The sequence below is a fragment of the Xenopus tropicalis genome, chromosome 6 (genome assembly GCF_000004195.4).
Source record: "Xenopus tropicalis strain Nigerian chromosome 6, UCB_Xtro_10.0, whole genome shotgun sequence".
NCBI lineage: Eukaryota > Metazoa > Chordata > Amphibia > Anura > Pipidae > Xenopus > Xenopus tropicalis.
The window spans coordinates 131,527,218-131,555,108 of record NC_030682.2 but is presented as its reverse complement, the minus strand read 5'-3'; the positions used below and the strand labels follow the sequence as shown (position 1 = coordinate 131,555,108).

At 41.9% G+C, this 27,891-nt stretch overlaps 1 protein-coding gene across 6 annotated transcripts; it reads right to left on the bottom strand.

Moving 5' to 3' along the window:
• Nucleotides 1-165: 165 nt before the first annotated feature.
• atp6v1c1 (ATPase, H+ transporting, lysosomal 42kDa, V1 subunit C1) lies at nt 166-27,664 on the bottom strand. 6 transcript variants are annotated; one of them, XM_012964430.3, is made up of 14 exons: nt 27,483-27,664; nt 24,804-24,856; nt 22,615-22,790; nt 22,115-22,182; nt 18,653-18,738; nt 18,166-18,260; nt 17,762-17,853; nt 14,450-14,548; nt 6,460-6,528; nt 4,217-4,309; nt 4,038-4,131; nt 2,660-2,757; nt 936-1,062; nt 166-835 (listed from the first exon to the last, which is right to left on the bottom strand). In XM_012964430.3, exons 3-14 carry the CDS (start codon nt 22,744-22,746, stop codon nt 740-742), a joined length of 1,149 nt encoding a protein of 382 aa, XP_012819884.1. In that variant the 5' UTR covers nt 22,747-22,790; nt 24,804-24,856; nt 27,483-27,664; the 3' UTR covers nt 166-739.
• Nucleotides 27,665-27,891: the final 227 nt, after the last annotated feature.

Here is a 27,891-nt window from a genome sequence, read left to right as displayed (position 1 = left end):
CTTTGGAAAGCCGGACGTTCCGCCCTCTTTGGAAAGCCGGACATTCCGCCCTCTTGGGAAATCTACCTCAATTACTGGATTTTTAGCTTTCACCCAATCAAAACATACATTTAAAAAGCTGTACTTGTGTCAAACATCCCATACAAAGTCAAAAGCCATCCAAAATATTTGCACAGGTATGTTTTATTCCTCCTGTGAATACAGACAGTGCTCCCAGATCTTCATCAAACATTCAGAAAGCACGTATATATTAAATAGAATTACATTGCACTTGACATCACAACGCCACATCTGAACAGCTTTATGGACTAAATACAGTGAATGGAATGGTATAAAACAATTACACCATGGCCCCTTGTAAACAAGATCTATATGGGCAGCGACATTACAAAATGAATATTTAACACCATACGAATGAGGAATGGGAGGAGGGAGAACCTTTGGGTTAGGGAGTTTCCGACATGCCACACTGACTGCTCTCGCACTGCAGGAGTTAAATAAATCTCTTTATAAATAGACTCTTATTTGTTCAGTGGACATTTAAATACCTCATTGATTAAAAGCAACAATATCTATAGAACATTCTTTAAAAGAAAAAGTTTTGGGGTGAATGACAGGAACTATGCGGATAACACCGGGCTAAGAGGAATGAGAAGCAAGCACAGGGTTAGCTGGTAAACTGTCTCTCTCTGTACTTTAAACTCATTTCAGCTCTGACAACAGGATAACAGGTTTGTTTTTACTTAAATTCCAACAAGTTGCAGTCAATCTTGTAGTACACATAGGGGTAGTATTCTTGCTGGCTGAGGTTTAGTCCAGGGATATCCATAGGAGCCTGAAAAACCAAGCATAATTAATACACAGTTGGGCATCCTGGTCACAGCGATTAGCTTATTTAATATCGGCACAATAAAAGCACAATGCTGTGTACTCACATCTATTATGGAGGCAGCACTGCTGTCCAGATGTTTGTACAAATCATACAGAACTTCCCTTAGTTTCTTCATGGTCTTCTTGTTGGGCTGAAGCAGCATGGCTTGGAAGTTAACTGGCAAGCCATACCTAAAACCAAACAAATATGTCAGATGTATCCCCTGCTTAATGGGCGTGTATTACATTATATCATTTTTTGAATATTTTATATGGACCTAATCGAACTAGATTTTATCTGGTCATTGTTGTGTGTGTTATTTTTAAAGGCCACGTTCATCTTTGCACATACATCCAAACATGAAAGGGGAACTCCGGCTTCCAAACCAAAATTTGTTAAAGAGCCCCACACAAAACAGAAACCCCTAATGTACCTATCACAGTAATTGGTTCCTTCAAAAAGTATTAATATACAGGTATGGGATCCCTTATCTAGAAACCCATTATCTAGATAGTTCCGAATTACAGAAAGGCCATCTCCCATAGACTCCATTATACGCATATAAGTACAGTTTTTAAAAATGATTTCCTTTTTCTCTGTAATAATGAAACAGTACATTGTACTTGATTCCAACTAAGATAGAATTACCCCTTATTGGGGGCAGAACAGCCCTATTGGGTTTATTTAATGGTTAAATGATTCCCTTTTCTCTGTAATAATAAAACAGTACCTGTACTTGATCCCAACTAAGATATAATTACCCCTTATTGGGGCAGAACAGCCCTATTGGGTTTATTTCATGTTTAAATGATTCCCTTTTCTCTGTAATAATAAAACAGTATCTGTACTTGATCCCAACTAAGATATAATTACCCCTTATTGGGGGCAGAACAGCCCTATTGGGTTTATTTCATGTTTAAATGATTCCCTTTTCTCTGTAATAATAAAACAGTATCTGTACTTGATCCCAACTAAGATATAATTACCCTTTATTGGGGGCAGAACAGCCCTATTGGGTTTATTTCATGTTTAAATGATTCCCTTTTCTCTGTAATAATAAAACAGTATCTGTACTTGATCCCAACTAAGATATAATTACCCCTTATTGGGGGCAGAACAGCCCTATTGGGTTTATTTCATGTTTAAATGATTCCCTTTTCTCTGTAATAATAAAACAGTACCTGTACTTGATCCCAACTAAGATATAATTACCCCTTATTGGGGACAGAACAGCCCTATTGGGTTTATTTAATGGTTAAATGATTCCCTTTTCTCTGTAATAATAAAACAGTACCTGTACTTGATCCCAACTAAGATATAATTACCCCTTATTGGGGGCAGAACAGCCCTATTGGGTTTATTTAATATTTAAATGATTTTTAGCAGACTTAAGTTATGGAGATCCAAATTATGGAAAGATCCCTTATTCGGAAAACCGCAGGTCCTGAGCATTCTGGATAACAGGTCCCATACCTGTATACCATTTTTATATGCTGAAATCCAGCTGCAAAACAGTTCTTCGCTTTCTGCATCATTAAAAAAACCTGGCAGGGGAGGAGGGACTAGAACACTGATGTTAGAGACTTCTCCACAGTTTACAGACAGTATGCAAGAACTATATAACCCACAATTCATTGAACTGTGATGTTACTTTCCTTATTGACATCACATGGGCAGGGAATTGTGGGATTGGGAGGATGCAGGAAATAAACAATATGGTGACTCGTGTACAATTTAAAAGCGAAAGATTTGGGAAGGCTCATTTGGTTACTGGGAGTTACTAATTACCGTAACACAGACTCAACGAAGACTCTCAGGGCTTTCACATGAATCCAGGCAATAAAAGCTTCACTGAAATTGACTTTAAGCCATCGTACCAGAGGTCCCTGGTGGGAACAGAGATAATGGGTTGGTTAATATTAAAATGGTAATATATAATTATTAATATATATCAGTACAGTATAGGACCAGTGCAATAAAAAATGCATTGAGATCTAATGTAATCTTAGCTGGGTATTTGCTTAAATAATAGATTTGTCTGCATGCCCAAGCAAGGTAAACTACAGGCACATTGGTGGTTTGGAACCGGTGTGGTTCCATCTGATGTGCTCCTGTGAGGAGAATATAATAAATGGAAAGAGGTTATGCAGCCTTTAGCTTGCTGGGTATATGTCTTTGGCATACAGAGTGCTGTAAATGGACAAAACAGGCGTTGGGCACCAAGAGGAACCACTCTTTGTTTTCAAGAGTATGATTAAATGTCTTTTGAACATGAACCGTGTAAGGCTTGTGAGATGAATTTTTTTGACTTTTTATTGGCCTATTTGTGGTTCATTTTTTTTTTTTCAAAAGGCTTGTCCACTCTCTGGACCACTGTTTCATATTGCTGATTTTCCTACTTTGTGCACTGGTGTCCATATATATTTTTCTGTTATACAGAGCATTGTGCCAAAAACGATACCCCAGCTCCACCTGGCACAACTATGTTGGGCTTAGGAAGTACCACATAGACATTTTTATGGGTACTGGTGACAGATATAGTGGAGTTTTCACCGCAGCTGTTTTTCTCAAAAACACAGCAAGTGTCAAATGCTCCATGTGCATAAGTCTAAAGGCATTTTCAGGGGAGAAGCCTGGCTAAACGGGACCATGGTGCCACACATAGCTGCTTTCTTACAACACTGTACCATGCAAATTACTCAGAAAAACATTTATAATACACTTCAACATATCAACCAAATGCAGCCAGGTAGTACAGATAGGGGTGGCATCAGCCTTACACAAAGGGCGAAGACACACGGAACTACATGGTAGCAGCTACTTGTCATGGCTACTAAGCCCCAGAAAATCCTCCGCCATAGACAATACTGAGAATCTCCTCTGCCAAGACACACGTAGAGAAAATTATAAGTAAATGATCAGCATTGTCTATTTTAGTAGCCACGACAAGTAGCTGCTACTAGTAGCTCCATGTGTCTTCACCCAGTCAGCTGTTGTTAAATACAGTTCTCCAAATCCCATAGGAATGAATAGAAAGTGGGTGAATTTTTCTGTAGTGAGTTCTAATCTCACATTTTGATAAATCTACCCCATAGTGTACTGAAAAGGCACCAAAATTATTTAGATGTTTGAGCTCAGTTTCTCAATAAAAAAAAAAAATTCTTACAAACTGTTTCTTCTTATCTGTGGAAAGTCTGTTCATTTCTTCCTTATCCGCTTTCATTTCCTCTTCGTTGTACTGGAAGTCACGGACAACAAACCTGTAGTGTGACGTTAAAAGGTTAAATCAACCCAAAACCCAATACCATGAGAGCTGTCAATGTGACAAATAATCAGAGCTCCTACTTATTTTCTCTTGCTTTGTGCCTGAAGTCATCCACAGCTTTCCTGAACAGAGTGACATTACAGAGGTAACTGTCCTGGTCTTCTGAAAGAACACTGCAGAAACACAGAGAAACCATGAGAAGGTTGCAATACACACACACAATTCGCATTTTGCAATGTGTATTTTTCACGGGACTGTTATTGCATTGACAATTTTTACTGTGCATTGTGAATGTTTAAGATGAGCTTGAAGATGGCGTAATTGTAAGCACAAAAATAATAACTTTCATTATGAAGTTTTATTAGATATACTGTGCAATGGCGCAAGCTTAAACATTTACAGTTTCTGTCCTACTGTCACGAGGGCCAAAGGGTTATAAAAAGTAAAATTGTTCGCTATGTGAATATTTAATTGCATTGCTAATATTTTTCCCATTGGCAACCTAAATTACATTGCCCCAATTGTTTTTTTTTTTAATAGTATCTCCCTATACACAGTGAGACAAAAACTGTTTTTTTCCTGGCAGATATGTGTTTTTCCATGGCCATCCATATTGCTATCAAACAATGCCCCCTGCTGGATTTTTATCTATATGATATGAAAAAAGCTTTCAAGGAATAAAAAAACAGCAGCAAAAAAAAAAAAAAACAAAATTTAAAAAAAATGAATATGGCTAGAAATGCCATATTTTATACACTAAACGGACTGCACTAGCTTAAAGTTTCAGCATCTCTATATAGCAGTAATGATATAGGTATTTACAGTTGTCACAGGAGCTCCCCATCTTCTGTTAGAGCTGTCCGGGACAGTGCACAAGCTGAACTTATGGGTCATCCAAAATTATTAAGCAGAAAATGAAGTTGGCCTGTCATATAAAATGGCGCTACAGGGCTGATTATTAAATTCTGATGGTAATTGCACTGGTTTAAGAGCTGCCATATTATGTAAATCTGAATGAATGACTAATCAGCCTTATACTGTTATATATTCTGTATATACAGTATAATGTGAGTGGGCCCCTAAGCACAGAGCAGTAAATCAGCAGAAAAGAAGATGGGGGGCTACTGGGGCATCTTTGGGGGCACAGATCTTCCCTGCTAAAGGGCTGGGGTTGCCTTGGGCTGGTACAGAAACCCAAAACATAATGTGCAACATTTCTACCCTACTTCTTTAGTTAGGCTTTAGTTCTCCTTTATTAAAATTTGTCTTTCCGTGAAAAAAAAAAAAAAGATACAGTGGCTATTTAGGGCATTGGTACATGGGGTGATTACGGCACTGATTAAATGCTCCTTGGCCAGGGAATAAACTCTCAAAGACAACCAGGCACTTACTGGTATTTAGCTGCAAGCACGGACACACTGGCTTGTCAGGCCATTGATACTCAGTTTCCAAGTGCCAACTGCCTGACAAGCGAGTCCACCTGTGCCTGCAGTTGCCCACTGAGCTTCTAACTGCGTAGGAAAATAAATGCTTGGAATTGCCCTGTTTAAAGGGGACATACTTTATAAAAACAAGAATGTGCCAGTGCATTATACTATTAAATATAGAAGGAATGTGCTTAAAGTGTTTAGGCTGATTTATTGAAAAATTTTCCAAAAACCCTACTAGTCCCGCCCATTTATTCCACTTCCTGCTGACTCTTTTCCCAGGCTGTGCAGGGGGGGTGGCGGTGGTGGCACTGTAGGATGGGAACCAATCAGCAGCTAGCCTGACCTGATAGGTAACTGAAGCCTGTCTTTGCTTGTGAGACTGCAGGGCTGTGATTGGCTATCCTCCTCCTACTGTGCTTCTGGCAGGGACCATTAGAACTTGCAATTTTTAAAGATAACGAACACTTTTAGCCCAGAGTGAAACTAGCACCATATATTATTCATCATTGCTTACAAGATTAGGGGGATTGTCAGATATGCTATATGTCTCCTTTAAATTGCCCTCAATCTTTATAACTGATCAACCTGAAAACAACTTTTACTGTGTTACACTGAGCCATGTCTATAGCATGTTCATAGGTACAATTCCTCTAAACATGTAATCAAGATACTATCTGTAGCAGCATTCATCATAAAAAAAACTGCAAAAAAATAACTCATCTTCTACTTTGATAAAATAAAAAGAGCAGCAAGTTACCTATCCCACCCCTAGAGCTTACACCATGCCTATTCCAACTGAGCATAACTGTGTTATTACAAACATATTAGCATTACAAGTTTACCTTTAAAAGCAAAATAAGCAATAAGTATATGGAAGGACAGATTGTACTTACTTGCTGGATCGAGGAACAACCATCTCAGCGAGGGTTTCATATTGCTTGACCCAGTCGTTATAGTTATTTCTGTAAAGAAATCAAATTATTACTGCACAAGAAGAAAATTTTAATTTGGCCAGGGCTAAAGGTACAAAACATTTCTGAACTGAAACCCGTTATCCAGAAGGGACCTAGGGTTTTCCAGATATAGGGTTCTTTCCACAATTTGGATCTTCATACTTTAATTTTACTAAAAAATAATGTAAACATTAATTAAACCCAATAGGATTGCTCTGCCTCCAATAAAGATTATATCTTAGTTGGGATCAAGTACAGGTACTGTTTTATTATTACAGAGAAAAAGGAATCATTTAACCATGAAATAAACCCAATAGGATTGTTCTGCCTCCAATAAAGATTATATCTTAGTTGGGATCAAGTACAGGTACTGTTTTATTATTACAGAGAAAAGGGAATCATTTAACCATTAAATAAACCCAATAGGGCTGTTCTGCCCCCAATAAGGGGTAATTATATCTTAGTTGGGATCAAGTACAGGTACTGTTTTATTATTACAGAGAAAAGGGAATCATTTAACCATTAAATAAACCCAATAGGGCTGTTCTGCCCCCAATAAGGGGTAATTATATCTTAGTTGGGATCAAGTACAGGTACTGTTTTATTATTACAGAGAAAAGGGAATCATTTAACCATTAAATAAACCCAATAGGGCTGTTCTGCCCCCAATAAGGGGTAATTATATCTTAGTTGGGATCAAGTACAGGTACTGTTTTATTATTACAGAGAAAAGGGAATCCTTTAACCATTAAATAAACCCAATAGGATTGCTCTGCCTCCAATAAAGGTTGATTATATCTTAGTTGTGGTAATGTAGAAGGTACCGTTTTATTATTACAGAGGAATGGGAAATGTTTTAAAAGTTTGAATTATATTATTAATTTGTAGTCTATGGGAGATGCCCCTTATGTAATTCTGAGCTTTGGCTTTTTGGTGCGAAACGCGTCAGGCTGTCCATGTTTCAGATGTTTTTTCTTTGAATAAAAAACAAACATGTTTTAATTACACAACTTTTTTGCTAATTGGACCAGTCTTTTCTAGTGCCAGCCTTATTCTCTCATTTTTGAGATACTTTGGTTTGAAGTTTTTTCCTGTTGGCTGAAGGTTTTTGAGGTTTGAGCACCTGGGCCCTATATACTAATGGGTGACCATACCCCCCTTAACTAGTCCAGCCGGAATTTTTCTTTATTAATTTGATATCTTATAATTTGTTATGTCTTTTGTACCCCTCTGCATAGGCGGATTTTCAATAAGGCTAGGGGAGACTAAGCCTCCCCAAACCTGCTCTGGCACCCTAAAAATAAAATAAAAAAACCTGGCTCTGTTTCTGCGCTGTCCTGCAAATCTTCTCCTGTCCTGCAAGCTCCGGGTTCTGCTCTAATCAGCTGTGCTCTGATTGGATCTTTCTTCTTGTATATTCTCCAATCAGAGCACAGCTTTCTTGACAGACAGTAAAATTGACCAATCAAGACACAGATGCAGACAGGGATCGGGAAATTTTGCAAACTGGAGACAGGCAGAAATGAAGACTTAAAAAAGAAGAAAAAAAAAAAGCAGACTGTAAGTTTACCCATGAACCAGCTTTGAACTTTGCTGCAGTTTTCATCCCACAGGTACTATACTGTATATGTTCTAAAGGCTGACCCACTAGCTGGAATTAAATTGATTTTTGTCATCTGACATTTATAATATCCCCTACCCTAACAGATGGAGGGTAAGTTAATTTTTCCCCCTGACAAAGCTCATTGTGCTTTTATATATTTGTTATGGTTTTTTGCACATTCTATTTTTTTTTTACTTTTGTCATTGTTTTTTTCATTTAAGTTACAGTGGGGCCAATGCTGTGTATCAGTGCCAGTGTTATAGTGCCAGGGCCTGAATATCTGCCATCTGTACCCACTGCTCCTCATGGCATATAATGTGCTGGTTTTGTATATAAAGTCTGCGTCTCGCTGTATATAACGTGCCTGGGATGTCAGTACCTGCTGCCTCACTTTCTATAAAGCTAACTTAAACACATCTAATGGGGAGGTTCACTTTTAAGTTAACTTGTAGTATGTTATAGAATGGCCTATTCCTAGCAACTTTGCAATTGGTCTTCCTAGTTAATTTTATATAGTTTCTGAATAATTTGCCTTTTGCTTCTGCCTCTTTCCAGCTTTCAAATGAGGGTCACTGACCAAAAAGTATTGCTCTGTGAAGCTACAGTTTTATTTTTCCATGCAGGCCCCTTAACTATTCATATTCCCATCTCTTGTTTAAACCACTACCTGGTATATAAGACCCTAGCAACCAGATAGCTGCTGAAAAGGAGATTTTGTGATACTCACCGTTAAATCTCTTTCTCCTCAATGGCTTGGGGGACACAGGGACAGTGGGTATAGCTCCACCTGCAGGTGGCAGGACACTAGGTAGGAATTATTAAGAAGAATGCTCCACCCCCTAGCTATACCCCACAGCACAGCCCACAGAGGCTCAGTTTTGTCTAACAAAGAGGTAACTAGAATAACCATATAAAAACCGTTATAACAATGTAACATAACATGGCAGATGGCGCAAAAAGGATTCTGCTTCCGGGGGAGGGAAGCCCTGTGTCCCCCAAGCCATTGAGGAGAAAGAGATTTAACGGTGAGTATCACAAAATCTCCTTTTCTCACACAATAGCTTGGGGGACACAGGGACAGTGGGGACATACCAAAGCAGTCCCCTGAGCATAATGAGCGGTGGGCAGGAAGCGGAGTCGGAGCTAGACTGCCGCTGCTTGCAGCACCTTGCGTCCAAAGCGTGCGTCAGGATGCAGCAAAGGCGTCAAATTTGTAGAACTTAACGAATGAGTGTATGGAGGTCCACGTGGCAGCCTTGCACAGCTGCTCAGCTGAGGCCTGGTTTCTGAACGCCCAAGAGGTACTGACAGATCTGGTGGAATGGGCCTTGATCAATTGAGGGGCCTGTTTTCCCTTGGATATATAGGCTCTACGAATAGTCTCTCTGAGCCACCGGGAAATGGTGGACTTAGAGACAGGTTGCCCTAGACGGGTGCCCGTGGGACTGACCAGGAGGGCATCAGACTTGCGGAATTCCTCCGTACGGTGGATGTAGAATTTGAGAGCACGTACTGCATCTAATGAATGGAGAGCGACTTCCTTCGGCGATTTGGGATTGGGGCAGAAGGAGGGGAGGATCAGTTCCTGGTTGATGTGAAACTTGGTCACCACCTTGGGGAGGAAGGACGGTACGGTGCGCAGTACTAAGCCCTTGTCTAGGCCAGCCTGAAGGAAGTTCAATATGGTGGGTACTGAGAGGGTCTGGAAGGAGAGATGTTCCTGGGAACACCAGTCCCGGTAGATTCTCCAGACCCTGTGGTAGGCCTGAGAGGATACAGGCTTACGTGCCGCGAGGAGAGTTTTGATCACTGGTTCTGAGAACCCTTTTCTCCGGAGGATCAGGGATTCAGTAGCCACGCCGTCAAACGCAGAGACCCTGGATTTGGATGGAGGAAGGGACCCTGGGACAGGATGTCCGGATCCCGAGGCAGATGCCACGGTTCTTCTTGAGACAGAGACAGGAGGTCTGAGAACCAAGTCCGGCGTGGCCAGTAGGGGGCAACAAGGATGGTCCTCACCTTTTCCCGCTTGATCTTTTTGAGAACTCGAGGGAGCATTGGTAGTGGGGGAAAGATGTATGCCAGGTGGAAGGACTATTGTGTCGTCATGGCGTCTGTTGCCTCGGCCAGGGGGTCCCTTGATCGTGCCAGGTATCGTGGTAGCTTGTGGTTTGTTCGAGAAGCCATCAGGTCCACCTCTGGTGTACCCCACCTCTGCGTGAGTGACTGGAAGACACTGGTCTTGAGAGACCATTCCCCGGGGTCCATGGTTTGCCGGCTGAGATAGTCGGCCTCCCAGTTTTCTACCCCGGGGATGTAAATGGCCGAGAGAAGGGTGTGGTGACGTTCCGCCCACCTGAGGATGTGACAGGTCTCTGTGAAGGCTTGGTGGCTCCTCGTCCCACCCTGGTGGTTGATATAGGCCACTGCAGTGACGTTGTCCGTTTGAATGCGGATCGACTGGCCGTTGAGGAGAGTCTGCCAATGGACTTTTATCAGCAGGTCGTCCAAGTATGGGGTGATGGAAACCCCCCTGGACCTGATGACTGCCGCCGTAACCGCCATGATCTTCGTGAAGACACGAGGAGCTGAAGAGATGCCGAACGGTAGAGCCGTGAACTGGAAATGGAGATTGCGGTAGGCAAAGCGCAAGTATCTCTGATGGCGAGGGGAGATGGGGACGTGAAGATAAGCATCCTTCACGTCCAGGGCGGTGAGGAATTCCTGTGGACCCATGGCCGCAATGACCGAACGCAGGGATTCCATCTTGAATTTGGTGTAGCGGATAAATTTGTTTATGCCCTTGAGGTCGAGAATCGGTCGGAAGGACCCGTCCTATTTGGGGACGAGAAACAGATTGGAGTAATATCCCTGAAACCTCTCGGACTGAGGCACTGGGGAGATTACTGCGGCAGATAGCAGGTCTTGTATAGCCGTCTGGAAAGCCTGGAGAAGGCGAGGGTCCCCGGGAGTTCTGGACATGAAAAAGCGGTGAGGAGGGGGGGCTATGAACTCGAGGTGGTAGCCTCGCGTTATAACCTCGCAGACCCAGGAGTCTTGGGCGTGGATCTGCCACTGAGCACGGAAGAGCTGCAATCTTCCTCCTACTGGAGCCTGCTGCAAGGAGACGGACGGACAGTCATGCAGAAGTGGACTTGTCCGTCTGTTTGTGTGTGGGTTTCCGGGGCTGCCAGGTGGAGCGGAATGCTCCTCCGGGTTTGTTGTTGAATTTGCCGCGAGAGGAAGAGGGTTGAGAGGAATCGGAAGGCTTGGAGGATCTGTATCCGGAGCCACGAAAAAATCTCCCCCCGCGAAAGGAAGGCCGGGACTTGTCCAAATAATCTTGTCCAATTCTGGACCGAAGAGCAACTTACCCTTAAAGGGAAGGGAAGTTAGGGATTTTTTGGAGGAAAGGTCCGCAGACCAAAGTTTAAGCCAAAGAGATCTACGAGCGGCCACTGTGAGGGCAGAGGCCCTGCAGGTTAGTTGGGCCGCATCAAGGGAAGCTTCGCAGATGAAGGAGTTAGCCTCTTTGATCTGAGACACCATGGGGACCAGTTCCTGTCTAGGAACTCCCGAGAGGATGCTGTCCAGAAGGGTTTGGGACCAGGACTGGATTGCCCTGCTAACCCAAGCGACTGCGAAGGTAGGGCGCAAGGCTGTACCAGAGGCAGAGAAGGCTGAGCGCAAGAACCCCTCCAATTTTTTGTCCATCGCGTCCTTAAAGGAGGACGCATCAGGGACCGGAAGGGCTGTGTTTTTGGAGAGGCGCGACACCGGAGCATCGACGACCGGAGGAGAAGACCAGGTGTCCACGGTTTCCTGCGGAAAGGGGTAGAGGCGTTGGAAGCGTTTGTTGGCCTGGGATCGCCTCTCAGGGTTATCCCATTCAGGAGCAAGCTGGTTAGGGGCAGGGGCCACTGGTGGAGCCTGGTCTGGTGGCTGAGAGGCACCAGAACCTGAGGGCTCAGCAGTGTCTAAGGCCTTGGGCTGAGAAGCTGCTGGGGCAGACTCAGAAGGCCTGCATAACTCACAAATGGGTTCTTTGTGCCCAGAGGGCAAGCGCTTTTTGCATCTGGCACAGGCCAGGAATTTAATATTGGCCGAAGAGGCAGAGCCCCGGGGGAATAGCTGCTGTTTGCTGCCCTCCGCCATATTTGCCCCCAATAGTGCCCCCAAGAAATGTGAAGCTAAGGGGGGCTGCGCTGCAGGGTTGTGCCAAGTGGGAGAGGGAGAAAAAGGTTGGCCTACCTACAGGTAGAGCAATACCCGCTGGCTGATCCCTGCAGAATCGCTGCACTTGCGACGCAAGATCTCCCCAGGAGCTGCGCCGCGGAGCTACAGCACAGAGAGTGGCGCGAAGAAAGGCGCTGATGGGCGGGCGGCAATGACGGAGGGCGCGAAGCAGGAAGTATGGGCCAATGGGAGGGCAGGGTTTGAGCGCGCCCTTTTCAAATGCGGAAGTGGGGCCCCCGGCGCTTCGGGTTAGCAGAACCCGGATGGCCGGCTGAGTAAGAGACTGGAAGTCCCGCCAGCGCCGCTCCGGAGAAGAGGCGCTTACTTACCCGTGCAGCCCGGATCAAGGCTGAGCGCTCCCTTGGCTAGCCGTCTATCCCTGTACCAGGGTAGGAATGCTGCTAGGTGGCCCGAGCCGCAGCGACTTATTGGCCCCAAGGGGAATCCAACGGTGGGGGGAATCTAAAGAGGGACCTATTTCTTAAGGTCTTAGAACAGCCCCCAAGTGTCCAGGCTAGTCCTGGACTTTCCCTAGGTGCAGGCAGACTAAGCCTGGTCCTACCTCCTAACACTAGGAGAAAAAACTGAGCCTCTGTGGGCTGTGCTGTGGGGTATAGCTAGGGGGAGGAGCATTCTTCTTAATAATTCCTACCTAGTGTCCTGCCTTCTGCAGGTGGAGCTATACCCACTGTCCCTGTGTCCCCCAAGCTATTGTGTGAGAAATACCAAATGGAGAGCTGCTGAACAAAAAGCTAAATAACCGAAAAACCATTAAAAATAAAAGAGGACCAATTGCAAATTGTCTCAGAATATCAGTGTCTACATCATATTAAAAGTTAATTTAAAGGTGAACTACCCCTTTAACCTAACTGAACACAAATGTATAGAGAACCCCTAACAGAAGTGCACGTATGAATGCTTTTACATCCTAAGCATTTTAGGGTTAAAAAAATCCCCCCCACCCGCACTTTTGCACAGTATCCCTGGGAGTCAGTGGGAACTGCCAGAGGTAGTTGGGAGGTTAATTTTTTACACCAGCAGTGAATCCACTAAGTGTCACATTAGCTGTAGGTCAGTCTGTGTATGGGCCATCTTTAGCCTCCCCAAACAAAAAAAAAAGTCATCCTCCGCCTATGCCCCTCTATTCTGTAAAACGCTGCGTAAATTGATGGCGCTATATAAATAATAATAATAATAATAATAATTTGGCCATACACATGAAAGGCTTAACTGCACTGTGCTAGTCAGCAGCAGAATGGTTTGAACAGGCAAGTGAAACAACAGTAACCTCCTGTTGGGCAAGCTTCCCCTTACACACTAAATAGCACTAATGGTATCGTGAGTATAGAGTGCCTGTAAATTTCTTCAGAGAATAGCAGGCTGGCACAGAACAGGACCATCAAAGCAGACGTAACGCTGTTAAAAATAAGTTTATTTAAAAAGAAAACATCTCGAAAGGTAAGCTTTACGCATTTTGTGCCCTTAAGGAATGGAATGCACATGTTGCTCCAAATAACTGTTCAAAATCCAGTAGCAAAGTTTTAGGCTGGCTGACCACAAACTCCTGCCCTCCCCCACCCCCAGCCCTCCTGGGATGATATTTCTGCAGAAGTTCTTTCAAGCAATCTTCCTTCCCCTTCTCTCTACTTTTCCCCAGGGCACAGGCATGCACACTAGAGTGAAAAATCCAGCTTTTTTTGTTTCCAATTCAGTTTTCACTCTACTGCGCACACACCTGCCCAAATTGGAACAAAAAGAAGACTGAAGACTCCGAAGATGGGGCAGAGATTCTTCTGCAGAAAAACCCAGATTTTAGCACAGAAGCACAGGCCTGGGGTAACAGAAAAACGACTTTAATCACTGGGGGTGCCCAACATTTAGGCAGCCCCCAGTGATTTCAACTTTAGTTCTCATTTAATCACTGGCTTTCCCCTACCAAGCACAGCTCTGCAGAGACAATTTAGTGTACACCTTTCAACTGAACTTCCTCAATTAAATGTAATGCTACAAGGACTGTAATTGTTGATTCACTATGCTAGTAAAATATTTTTCCACACATAACGCCATTTAAAAATGGATGACATTACTTACTTTGGAACTACTACCAAAAGTGTAATCAGATATTCTGAATCCAGCACAAAGTCGTCTTTCTTCACAATTTCAGCCAGACTTCTTGTAATTAAACTTCCTCTGCATGGGAACAAAGAAATGGAGATAAGTTATAAAGAACAGTTAATTAATGGTATTCAACAGCCCGATCTCCCGTGTCCCCCGGAGACAGCAGAGAAATTGCTAGCACGGGCGACAAATCTCCCTGAAAATGCACTGCCCTTCTCTAACATTGGAATTCGAACAAGTAAATTAAATTGCTTGCGACGATTCAACATAATCGTGGGGAAAGGTCTGCTTTTGCTCTCTCCTGCGATTAAGCCGAATTGCAGAGAGTAATGTAATTGCAGCGATTCCAATGTTAGCAAAGGGCAATGCCATGGGGAGATTTGTTGCCCGTGTCAAATCACTACCTTGGGTGACCAATCTCCCCAAAAAATGCTTTGCCCTTCACTAACATTGGAATAAATAAGTAAATTACAGTACTCACTGCAATTCCAATGTTAGCAAAGGGCAAGGCATTTTCATGGGGTAGGGTGGGGACTTGTTAGCAGTAGCAATTTATCACAGGTGACAAATCTCCCCATGTGTCACTGTCCCTAGTCATCAGTCCATCAAAAAGAACAATAGTGGCCAGTGTCAAAGACCTGTGCTAATAATATGGATCTTTGTTGAAAGTCAATATTAGAGTAACTGAATTATATGGAGCTTAGAAACTGAGTGCCTCAACACTATAAACAAAAGAAAAGGCATTTGGAACTTGAGTGGTGTATAACAAAACTAGTCACTTTCTCCCTTGTCACACTATCCAAAAGAACTGCAATTGTTACAGACCAGGACATTGTGAAAAGGTATGACTCCAACCCCATGCAAACTTGGCCAGGAGGATTTCACCATTAACTTAAATGAGAGAATTGAATGTAATTATATTTCACGTTTTAGAAAAACACTGACAATGCAGCACCTCCATGCATGTACTCTGGTTTGCAATACAAAACTACTATATATACAGTGGCTTGCAAAAGTATTCGGCCCCCTTGAACTTTTCCACATTTTGTTACATTACAGCCACAAACATGAATCAATTTTATTGGAATTCCACGTGAAAGACCAATACAAAGTGGTGTACACGTGAGAAGTGGAACAAAAATCATACATGATTCCAAACATGCGTAATTATTCAGCCTTGAACATCCCACGGAGCACTGTTCAAGCGATCATTCAGAAATGGATGGAGTATGGCACAACTGTAAACCTACCAAGACAAGGCCGTCCACCTAAACTCACAGGCCGAACAAGGAGAGCGCTGATCAGAAATGCAGCCAAGAGGCCCATGGTGACTCTGGGGGAGCTGCAGAGATCTACAGCTCAGGTGGGGGAATCTGTCCATAGGACAACTATTAGTCGTGCACTGCACAACGTTGGCCTTTATGGAAGAGTGGCAAGAAGAAAGCCATAAGAAGTCCCGTTTGCAGTTTGCCACAAGCCATGTGGGGGACACAGCAAACATGTGGAAGAAGGTGCTCTGGTCAGATGAGACCAAAATGGAACTTTTTGGCAAAAATGCAAAACGCTATGTGTGGCGGAAAACTGCACACTGCACATCCCTCTGAACACACCATCCCCAACTGTCAAATATGGTGGTGGCAGCATCATGCTCTGGGGGGGCTTCTCTTCAGCAGGGACAGGGAAGCTGGTCAGAGTTGATGGGAAGATGGATGGAGCCAAATACAGGGCAATCTTGGAAGAAAACCTCTTGGAGTCTGCAAAAGACTTGAGACTGGGGCAGAGGTTCACCTTCCAGCAGGACAACGACCCTAAACATAAAGCCAGGGCAACAATGGAATGGTTTAAAACAAAACATATCCATGTGTTAGAATGGCCCAGTCACAGTCCAGATCTAAATCCAATCGAGAATCTGTGGCAAGATCTGAAAACTGCTGTTCACAAACGCTGTCCATCTAATCTGACTGAGCTGGAGCTGTTTTGCAAAGAAGAATGGGCAAGGATTTCAGTCTCTAGATGTGCAAAGCTGGTAGGATTTCAGTCTCTAGATGTGCAAAGCCTGGCAGCTGTAATTGCAGCAAAAGGTGGTTCTACAAAGTATTGACTCAGGGGGCTGAATAATTACGCACACCCCACTTTGCAGTTATTTATTTGTAAAAAAATGTTTGGAATCATGTATGATTTTCGTTCCACTTCTCACGTGTACATCACTTTGTATTGGTCTTTCACGTGGAATTCCAATAAAATTGATTCATGTTTGTGGCTGTAATGTGACAAAATGTGGAAAAGTTCAAGGGGGCCGAATACTTTTGCAAGCCACTGTAAATCATCAGTACATGGATATGCATTCAGTGACAATGCATTATTTTCCAATACTGGTATGTGATATGTTGTTATCTGGAAACCAATTACCCAGAAAGTTCCAAACTACAGGAAGGCAATCTCCTACAGACTCCATTTTAATTAAATAATTACATTTTTAAAAAATGATTTCCTTTATCTCTGTGATTAAACATATCAGGTACAAGGTTCTAAGACATAATAATCCTTATTAGTGATGCACCAAATCCACTATTTTAGGATCCAGCTAAACCTCAAATCCAAATTACAGAAAGATCCCAGTAAACCCCAGATTCAGGGTTTTCTGGATAAGGCATCTTTCTGTAATTTGAACCTCCATACCTTAAGTCTACTAAAAAATAATTTAAACATTAAATAAACTCAATAGGATTATTTTGCCTTCAATAAGGGCGTAGGGCCAGACGATGAAATAAAAACAGCGGGTATATCGGCCGTCGGAACGAGGACAAGCCGATCCGGAGACCAAGCTAAATTGGCAGCTGCTATTTTAAACAAACAGAGGGTCTTCTGGGGCTGTTTACTTAGATATGGTAAAGCTTTCTGCAGAATAAATACTGTGGCTAATCTATTGGCCAAAATACCAATGCCAAAATGTCTTTCCTTCTCATTCTTTCCTTTTCCTTTATTGTAATCATTTGTGTTAAAGCCTTATGTCCCTGCAGTGAGGAAAATCAATTTTTAGACCACTGTGGGCTGAATGTCCAGTTACAAAGACAGCTCGAATCTTAGCCATATAGCAGAACAGAGCGGCCACTCTGGGACAGATAGGACAGGAAATCTTAACCCTATAACGTTTCCACTTCTACTTTTATTAAATGTTAAATGTTGTTTCCTAACATTAAAAAAATTAACTTGATAATATTGTTACTTTCGTGCCTTTTGCTAAACAGATCCAAAAAGAGACATTCTGTAGGAATTAAAGCTTACGCATTTTTTCTCTCCAGATTCTGTAGATTTCCTTTCAGGTTATTGTATGCAGAAGCTCTTGCTTTGAGATCATTGTCGATCTGTGTTACACCCTGTCAAACAGAACATTTAAAAAACATGTCAGCCAATCATAAAAATATGCAGAGCAGTGTCTCATTGGAGAAGTCATTCCCATATTCAGTTAACCCTGCAGCTGCTCGCAGAACTTCTGAGCCAAAAGCCAGATACCAACAGTGTTTGTAAGTAATGTTTAATAATGCTTATGCATCAGAATAGATTGTTTGGCCCTATGGGATGCTATACAGAGGGCGAGACTGGCAAGTGTTCATGCCATGACTACAAATAATCTAAAGAAACAGAAGCAATAATTGGACAATTCAACGTCAAATTAATCTGGATCTTACTTTTGCGATTATTTCCGAAATATTCTTTAGCGACTGTTTAATCGGGTACTTTGCCATATCCCATTGGAACCTGGTTATGTATGTCACCAAATCCACTGAAAGAGAATGTACATATGTGTTAAAAAAAATTGCTGGAATTTAGTTAAAAACATGCAAAAATAATGTTTAAAAAACTGGTAAAAAGTCAATAGTTTAGAAAGGAATTAAGAGGACCTAAAAATTGCCTGCTAGCCCTACAAACAGCACGTGTCATTCCCCTTTAAGATAAATGGTTCCTTGTACTTATCAAACAAAAGAGAGTTAAATAAATAATCAGTTGGTATCTAGTTTGAAAGCACTGGGCAGTCAGGTCTGACTTCAGGTTTAACTCCAGCATAGATATATCTGACTCACATTCCCTGCTCTATAGAATTATATATGCAGCAGTAGGTTTTATGTTCAATGATTTATCACTTTCCGGGTTCAACAGTTATTTGCCAATACTTACCTCCATTGGCCAAAAGGTTTTCTTGAACTTTATCTCGGCTGTCCTCCAAAACATCAGCCATATACTGTGCTACCTTCTTCACTGTTCTAGAAAGCAATAGAACATTTTCAGTGGACGTGGGGATGCATTATTCAAGCAGTTCTTGCATAACAAGTAAAGAATAAATAAAGACCAATCCATGTCCATTATTCCTGTTGTGGGGGTGGAGGATAGGGAGTAGAAATTACTGTGCTGCCCGATATCAGTCAAGGCTCCCACAATAACAGGGCCACAGTGACACGTGGTGTACTGGCTGCTTCTCTCTGCCTGCTTTTTGTGGGCAGGCGGAGAGAAGCGGATCCATCCCCAAAAGCAGCTCCGTGTAGCAGCTCCGTGTAGCAGCACTGACAGGCACAGCGTCGGCCTGAGGGCAGCTACATGGAGTGGCCCTTGGGTACCTATACCTTTTTTTTTCTTTTTAAATTAAATAAAATAAAATCCACCCCAGCCTCCTCTGCAGAGTTGAGTAAATCTGCCAATAGAGCTGCGGGGGTGAGGGGTTTGTGCCGTGATGCATGACTTCACGCCTATGGAATGCAACATAGGGGGCGCATTGAGGTCCCTAAATACAGCCCTGTATGCCACGTGTGACTGTGGCCTAAGCTATACCCCATGCTTACTATAGAAAAGAGTCAACCTCAAGGCACTCTGGCATAAGAACTGCTAATGTCATGTTGTGAAATGGTAAACTATGACAGGCAAACGACTGCTTTTAGGGCAAAGACACAGAGAGCTACTTAGTAGCAGCTACTTGCTACTAAACACCAGAAAATACAATACTGAGAATTGCCTCTGCTAAGACACACAGAGTATATTTATGGGATCTATTATGCAGAATGTTTGGGACCTGGCTTTTTCCTGTAATATAAATCACCATTTCTTAAAACTGTGAACAGGATTGTTTTGCAACCAATATGAATTTCTGCAGCTTGGCATAGCAGCCACAGTCGGTTGGAAGAGATGCTCTCAGAAATGACAGATATACCATGTGCCTCAGCCTACTGTCACATGTGTAACAGGCTGTTCCATTCTGGGAGGAGGGGAGATTTTGGAGGCACTTTAATTATTAGTTTTCCACCACTCCATGTTTCAGCCAAGATCCATGGCCCAACTGCCACTCAAAATAAAAGATCCATTCATTTAATACCTTAATTAAATGTGCGCCAAATCCTAGGCGCTCACTGAACTAGTTCAGTTTAATAAGGTAAAAGGGTGGTTCCCCTTTAAATTAACTTTTAGTATATATTTAGTTATAGAATGGCCAGTTCTAAGCAACTTTTCAGTGGATCTTAACTATTTGTTTTTTTTTTTTCTTATAGTTTTTATTAGTTTTCCGACTCTTCTTTCCGACTCTTCTTTCCGACTCTTCTTTCCGACTCTTCTTTCCGACTCTTCTTTCCGACTCTTCTTTATTCCAACTTTCAAATGGGGGTCACTGACCCTGGCAGCCAAAATACTAATGCTCTGTGAGGCTACAATTTTATTCTAGTTGTTACTTTTTATTACTTATTTTTCCATTTTGGTCATCTCCTATGTATACACCAATCTCTCATTTAAAACTCTGCTAAGGTAATTTGAACTTTAGAAACCATATAACTGCTGAAATTCCAGTTGCTAAACAAAAAGTGAAGTATTTAAAAAAAAAAAAACAAAAAAACACACACACAAATAAAGAAATGAAGACCAATTGCAAACTGTCTTATAATATTACTCTCTACGTCATACTCAATTAACTCAACAGTAAAAAAAACCCTTTAAAGCTGATCGAGAACAACTTTTTTTGTATGCAGATTATGCAAATTTGTTGAAATCTGAATATGCAAATAGAAAAATTTCACAAAAAACAAAAATGTAATCTTGTTGCTTTTTAGAGATTACAGTTTTTATAAAGTGTTTGGCAACAGTAAAAAACAAAACAAAAAACCTAGCTCCTATTCTCAGTCCTTTTCTGTAGCCAAACCCAGTTTTCTGTGTTCCCATTCATCCCGGCATATCCCACATGCCATCTGTCTGTCACCATTAAAATATCCCCTCTCGGAGAAACAGTCAGCACCCTGTATGAAAAGAACAAGTTGCCAGTGTTCCCTGCCCGTACCTTATCTAGATCATAGGTGCCACTTCTGCATTCAGTAAAGCTTCCCTTTGTCTCAGCCAGCACAAATGACTTATCTTATCACAGTAACTATAAAGGCAATCTATACCTATGAACAGTGCAGGTCTTTATATAAATACATCACATAAAGCCCATCAAGCCTTGTCATGACAAATATGTTTCTCATAGTATGTATCATTATGGCACTGCCATTTACATTCTAACAGCTGTTCTATTGGCTCGTATTGGCATGCACCTGAAAACTATACCCCCACAATGAAAACTTAACAGATAGTTTATATTATGTTAAGGAGGCAACTTCGGCGATTTCGGCAAATTGCCGCCTATGCCATCCCACCGGCGATTTACATTCTCGCAGGTGGGATGGCATTTCGGGGAGATTTGTTGTGGCGACTAATCTCCCTGTATGCCACGGCCCTAAGTGACCTGTTAAAGAATCTCACCAAACTGGAATATATATAACAGTAAATATTGCCCTTTTACATCCTTTCCCTTGAGCCGCCATTTAGTGATGGGCTGTGTGCTCCCTCAGAGATCAGCTGACAGGAAATAATGCAGCTCTAACTGTAACAGGAAGTAGTGTGGGAGCAAAAGGCAGAACTCTGCCCATTCATTGGCTGATGGGGCCTAGCATGTATGTGTGCCTTGGCTTGTTTGTGTGCACTGGGAATCCTATGATCCCTTAATTTTCGAAATGGCAGTTTTCTATTTAGGATTACCCAATAGCACATATTACTAAAAAGTAAATTTTTATGAAAATGGTTTATTTAGATGAAGCAGGGTTTTACATGTGAGCTTGTTTATGCAATATATTTTTATACAGACCTACATTGTTTGGGGGGATAGGTTTCCTTTAAGTTTACTCTCAGAACATAAAGTTCTCCTTTGTAGAGTTCGAGCTGTGTGAAAATATGGTCCCGTAGCTTAATTTAATAAATTATAATGTACCCCCTTGGAAAACCAGCAGTTTAAACATATACACCAGAAGAGAATTGTGCTCAACGAGCTTGTGGTAAAGTCCTCCCTCAAAAGACAGAAAGGAAATCCCAGCAGCTTAACCACAGATATATACAGATAATTGTTCCCAGGATTGTTTCATCCCACTAAAAAAACTGTAATGCATTCATCACAGACTCACCAAGGGTCCAAAATTTGGAAGCTACGGTTAGGACTCACCCACCACAATTACTCACAAAAATGCTATTGGGCTCCTGACATCACCATTTTAATATCATAGAGCCCTCTAACATCATGTTTATTGAGTTAAGTTCAAGAAATGCAAAAAAAAAAATGCTAATCAGAATATTCACCCTTCAACAAACGCGTCCAGTTTAGCCAGTTCGTCAGAGAGTCCGACCAGCACATCCAGAGTGCCCACCTGAACAAATGGAAGGAAATACAGATTATTATTGGCCTAAGAGGTTTCTTAAGCTGCTGAGCAAGTCTGACCTACTGTGGAAGGCAAAGATAATATAGAGATAATGCATTGCCAGTTACAATACAGTTTGAACTTAGGTTATTTAACTGCTTCACTTTTTTTGTAAAAAATCCTTCTATAAGGAAACTCAATGAGGCATATTATATTATAATATATATATATATATATATATATATATATAAATCCATTATGGCAAATGCACTTACATCATGCAGCTGTCGATATCAGCACTCAAGATCAACTACAAAATATATTTATTTTCATAAATAAAAGAATTACTATGATCCATATAGTATAATGATATTCACCCCAATGGCTCTTCTCACTTCTTGTTTTTGGATATCACAGCCTAATCGAGTGCAAGTCCCTTACCTTCAGGTCTGGTATGTTAAACTTGGCATTTGTAGACAGATTGTTATTCTTGGTGGTGGCAGCCATCAGCTTTTCCCAGGTCTGTTGGCATGTTTTCTCTCCAGGAGCAGAGATTAACCAGAACTCAGTCATGGCTGCAGATCTTCAGTGCTCTTTACAAAAGAAGAACTGCAAAAACACACAAAAGAAAGAAAGAAAAAACCATTAGAAACAATAAGCAACAAGTTATGCAAAAACAATTCAAGCTATATCTGCAGTAATAAGTCAAATCAACAGGACTTAGATACTTAGATGTCATACCCCCCCCCCCCCCATTCCGGCTTGGTTTTTTCATTTTTCCATATATGGCTTCTGTAACACTTGTTTTGACCAGTTGTCCTTCTTGTCCAAGATCTTTGTACAAGTCATTCTGAACTGAGAAAGCCAGTATGAAATTTCTTCAAGAAATACACAGCAAGTTCAGTTGATTTGACTTATTACTAGTGATATACTATGACCTGGATGAATGAGAATCTTTACATACAACAGTTCAAGCGATATTATTCAGTATTTGGGCTGCTAAAGCTTTGGTCAACAGTGCTAATGACACATATTGTACACATTAAACTGCCCCGAAATGCCTTTCCTCCAGCAACAACAGGTGTCGCTGGTGGAATGGCCTTCACCTTCGGTTGAAAGAAGTTGCCTGCCGGAGGAAACTTGTTGCGACAAAAAGGCTTTTCCACCGTTGTCTCCTAATGTTGGTGGTGGAAAGGCATTTCAGAACGGTTAGATTACCACGACAGCAAAAATCTATTGCACTCAACTAATTTGCTATGTGAGGCATCAGGGGGGATATGCAAGGCACCAAAATAGTGACTACGATCCATGTATCAGACTGAGGTTTCCAAGACGAGGCACATGGCATAGCTAAAGCTGGCCATATATAATAAGATACATAATGAGAGCCAAATGATTGGATCACAATGACTGCAACACCGCCATCCGGGTGAGGGCCATATCAATGAGTCAATGTAGTTCTCGAACTGAGAGGCAAATCAAAACTGCCAAATTGTCATTGATTTTTGGTCAGATAGGCCCATCACAGGACCCCATACACTGGCAAAAGGCTGCCATCAGCAGCTTAAATCTACACATGTATGGCCACCTTAACTGTCTGAACCTTCCTACTAAACACTGCAAATCATTTACCCCACAAACATTTTAAAAACTCTTTTCCAAAATAGACAGTGGGGCTCATATATGAACAAAAGCACCCATCGTTGAGAGCACTTTGGCATTATTCACAAAGGTAATTGTTCCCACATAAGCTCCTAGCAATGTCCAACAAACACTAATAACCTGCTCATGTACATAAGAGCAACTGCATGAATGGAAGCCTGAAATTTGAAATAGGCCCTGGCATTTCAAGTACAAAGAGGCCAAAACAGCCCCCCCCAGCACAATAAATAGTGACTGTCTATGGCATCTTACAGCAGCCCCTCTGGGCCTGTAGTGAACCCCCTGATGCCAGTCACCAGAGTCAAGTGAATCAATGTTAATGTTGTTATTAATGTAGTGCACCAAACTCACAGCCATCCCCAAACTGAACCCATGCTATGCAATATGTGTTTTAATGGAAATTAAGTGTTAATGTATGGCAGACACTACAGCCACAATTATTGTAATTTGAGGGGAATTTACTTCCAAATTTTGCACTTAGCGTGAAAATGAAGCTTGAGTTGTTTGATTGTGAGCATTTTAGTTTCATTGGTTTAAATAAGGCAAACTTTAAAAAATGTTGATTTACAGATTATTTCTGTTAAAAAGTCTCTGCACCAATATGGGTTATACCTGTAGTTACAATATAGTTCCCTTATTTTTAGCTTAAAATTCATTAAATGTTTAGTGTCATCTATAGAACGCAGGCTGCCTTGTAATGAAGCTTGCACTTCAGAGGAAATCTGTGCGATGTGTGCTACAAAACTAGTCTTCTGATAAGTGGTCACATCTGAAAATAAGTTTGCATCAAACTTTCCACATCGGAACACCGCATTAGCTTATTAAAAAAAAGGGGATGGATGAGGGAGGGCAAGAGCAAAGCGTGCATCCAGATAAGGTTATTTCAATGTCATTCACTCAGTTGAATGAGGACATAATTAAGTCTTTTGTTCTGCAGCTTTGGATTCTGGTTGCTAGGGTGCACTTACCCTAGCAGTGGTAGTGGTTTAAGCAGCAGACAGGAAGATGAATAGGAGAAGTCCTAAAAAAAAAAAAAAAAAATACATTTGTACCCAGTTAGCATTTCCAATATCAGGTTTTTAAGACAAACAGCACAATATTTAAGAGTAGGTCTTAATATGACATAATGAACTTCTTTCACATATGAATGAAGGGGGATATCCCTGCAGTGAGCACCAACCATTTGGGTTTTGCTGCGCTACCACCATTACTGTGGGTATGGACTTACAAGCTCTTGTGACAACATGTCAGTGGTTGAAGTGGATGCAGTTTAAAAAAGGGGAGTGGTCAAAACTGTCTTCCATTGGACAGCACTGTTCTAGACTAATACTTACAGAAGGTTCTGAATTGCATTTAAAATAAGACAAAGCAAGTTCAGTTCCTAAAATCAAATATCTACTTCCCCTCAACAGATCAGGAGTTGGGAATTAGTCAACTTCCTCCCAGAGGTGGCGAAATCTCGGATTAAAAGTCAGGCACAGAGCAACTACTTTTAAAGCACTTCACGTGGTCTTTGAAGAGAAGTAGCACACTAAATCCTTGCATAAAATGTTTAAAAAGCCATAATCAAAGGCTTCCATATCCCCCAGACTATGTGCAAAACCTGCCTGCAGGGCTAAACCTAAGAATAAGGGGACTAAAATGGTTAACGCATTAAATGAGTTCTTCTCACCTAAGTGGAGACCACTGCTAGTGTGGATATGTCAGAATAACACACCAGTGTGAGTGTGGATTGCTCTTCTAGGTGTCTGTGGGATATGACCATTCTGGAGTAGCAGTCGGCACAGTTTCTTCAGTTTTATACCCAGTGCATGTCCCACAGTGGAACACGCACTTAATCATTCTAAGTAGAGTAGGCACTAAACAAATCTCTTATTTACATGCATGCCCTATGTGTAAATAAAGACAGGTTGGATTCATGCCAGCGCTGCTCAATGCTATCCATGCTCTGTGATAGGACCAGACAACCCCTGTACAACTAGCCCAATGACACAAATGGGGAATGGTGCTCCTTGGTATTTGCCCAAGGAAAAGAAAAAAACTTAATTTAGGATAGTGGCAACCTAACCCAAACACTGTTTCTAGCGTTCTAGTGTAAATATTAAGTTAGCATACATTTAGACACAGTAAACATAGTCAGGACAACTAAGGGTGAAGACACACTGGGCTACTTAACATGACTACTAAATTCCAGAAAATCCCCTGCCATAGACAATACTGAGAGTTGCCTCTGCTAAAACACACATAGAGACAATTATCAGTAAATTATCAGTAAATGATCAGCATTGTCTTTTTTAGTAGCCACAACAAGTAGCTGCTACTAGTAGCTCTGTGTGTATTCCCACTTAAGCTTTCTATATTCCAAGTGTGAACACACACTTAAGTGTGTTAAGAAAGTGAGACTGTCCAGACTGCAGCCCTCTAGTAAATGCCCAAACCCCCAACTGCATAATTATGGGGTGTGTCCAACCAGATGCCCCTCCCACCATCTTCAAGTGTTTGGAAACCATGGAGCGTACAGTTAAACCACAGCTGGAAGGCCAGCGATCAAGCAGCCCATATGTGACAAACGAACATCCATCCTAGCCATGGGGCACAGCCGGAGTGTGGATACAATGTAAGGAGCACAACTAATGCAAGAAAAAATGAATTATGCTTAGAATGTCAATGAAAGCTATTTACTAGCATGCCAATAGAATTCATTTTAGCCAAAATGATGGCAGGAAATTTTCAAGGAGATTGTAAAATAAAGTTGCTTACAAGTTTCTGAGGATTCCGCAATTATGATTCAGCATAAACAACTCAAATACAAAGATTCTGGTTAAAGTTTAAGTTGAGATCAAACGTTAAACTCTCAGCTATAAATTAAACTGTGGATTTCTGCGCTTTTATTTAGAGAGTGTCTCAAGTATGAGGCTATACACCCCATAGGGACCCAGCCTCATGTATTTATCTCCCTATGGAAGTTCAGGTTACAACAGTAAGGGTGAAGACACATGGAGCTACTAGTAGCAGCTACTTGTCACAGCTACTAAAATAGACAATGCTGATCATTTACTGATGATCTACATGTGTTTTAGTAGAGGCAATTCTCAGTATTGTCTATGGCAGGGTATTTTCTGGCATTTAGTAGTCAAGACAAGTAGCTGTTACTAAGTAGCTCTGTGTGTCTTCACCCTTAGGGTGGGCATTACTCCCAACAAGAATTGCATTATATAATGTGAATAAAATCATTCTCCCCTGGAAGATTAGGGTCAGAGTATTAGGTTTGTTTACTGAATGAGGTAAAGGTTGGAGTGGGGGCATTTAACCCTATAGGGGGTGTGCAATATAAGAACCAGGTAAATAAAATGATTCCCAATGGAAGATTAGGATATTTATTCGGATTAATATAAGGTTAGGGTTAATATAGGATTAGTAAGGAATGTGCAATATAATACAATACCCATTAAACCCAACTCCCACCATGCTCCCATTGATACCATCGAGCAGCAGGTTACAGATTTGCACCCCAGTGTAGGGATAGCTAACCTGGATTACTAAATCAGAGGTCACAGCAACCCCCCCAAATAAAAAAACAAAGCTGGATTTAATACCGATATTTCTGCTAGCCGCCCCTAAACACATACACAGTGACAGGCTTGTACCTCCCTTCCCGTTCCCCCGCTCGGTAACGATGAATGGCTCGGTATTCCGTATCCAGTGGGCTCAGCAGACCTCCGCCATCCTCTATCACGCAGACCCCATCACGTGATTGTGTCAGCTGACAGTCACCGCACGTCACACTGCTAAAGGGAGAATCTGTGGGAAGAAAGGGGAACGCAGGATGGACTGCTCCATGGTTCGCCCATAAGGAAAGCAAGGGCGCCACAGCGACCTCTACAGGTGGAGGACTCAGCACTCTGATCTCATATCATAGAAACTACGGTAGAATTCCGCCCAAACTTCTTCCTGAGGGGAAGCGAGAGAATAAAGGCAGCAGAACCTGCTGTGTATTCTTGGGGCTGGCAAGACTGATTGGCAAACCAGCAGTCTCAGTGGTTATGGGAGGGGCGT

Coding starts and splice junctions, on each gene's coding strand:
- atp6v1c1 (XM_031903290.1), bottom strand. CDS start 22,746: ATGACTGAGTTCTGGTTAATCTCTGCTCCTGGAGAGAAAACATGCCAA. Junction 14,549..17,761: donor AATCTGGAGAGAAAAAATGC/GTAAGCTTTAAT, acceptor GTTCCCATGCAG/AGGAAGTTTAATTACAAGAA. Junction 2,758..4,037: donor CAGATAAGAAGAAACAGTTT/GTAAGAATTTTT, acceptor TGTTCCCACCAG/GGACCTCTGGTACGATGGCT.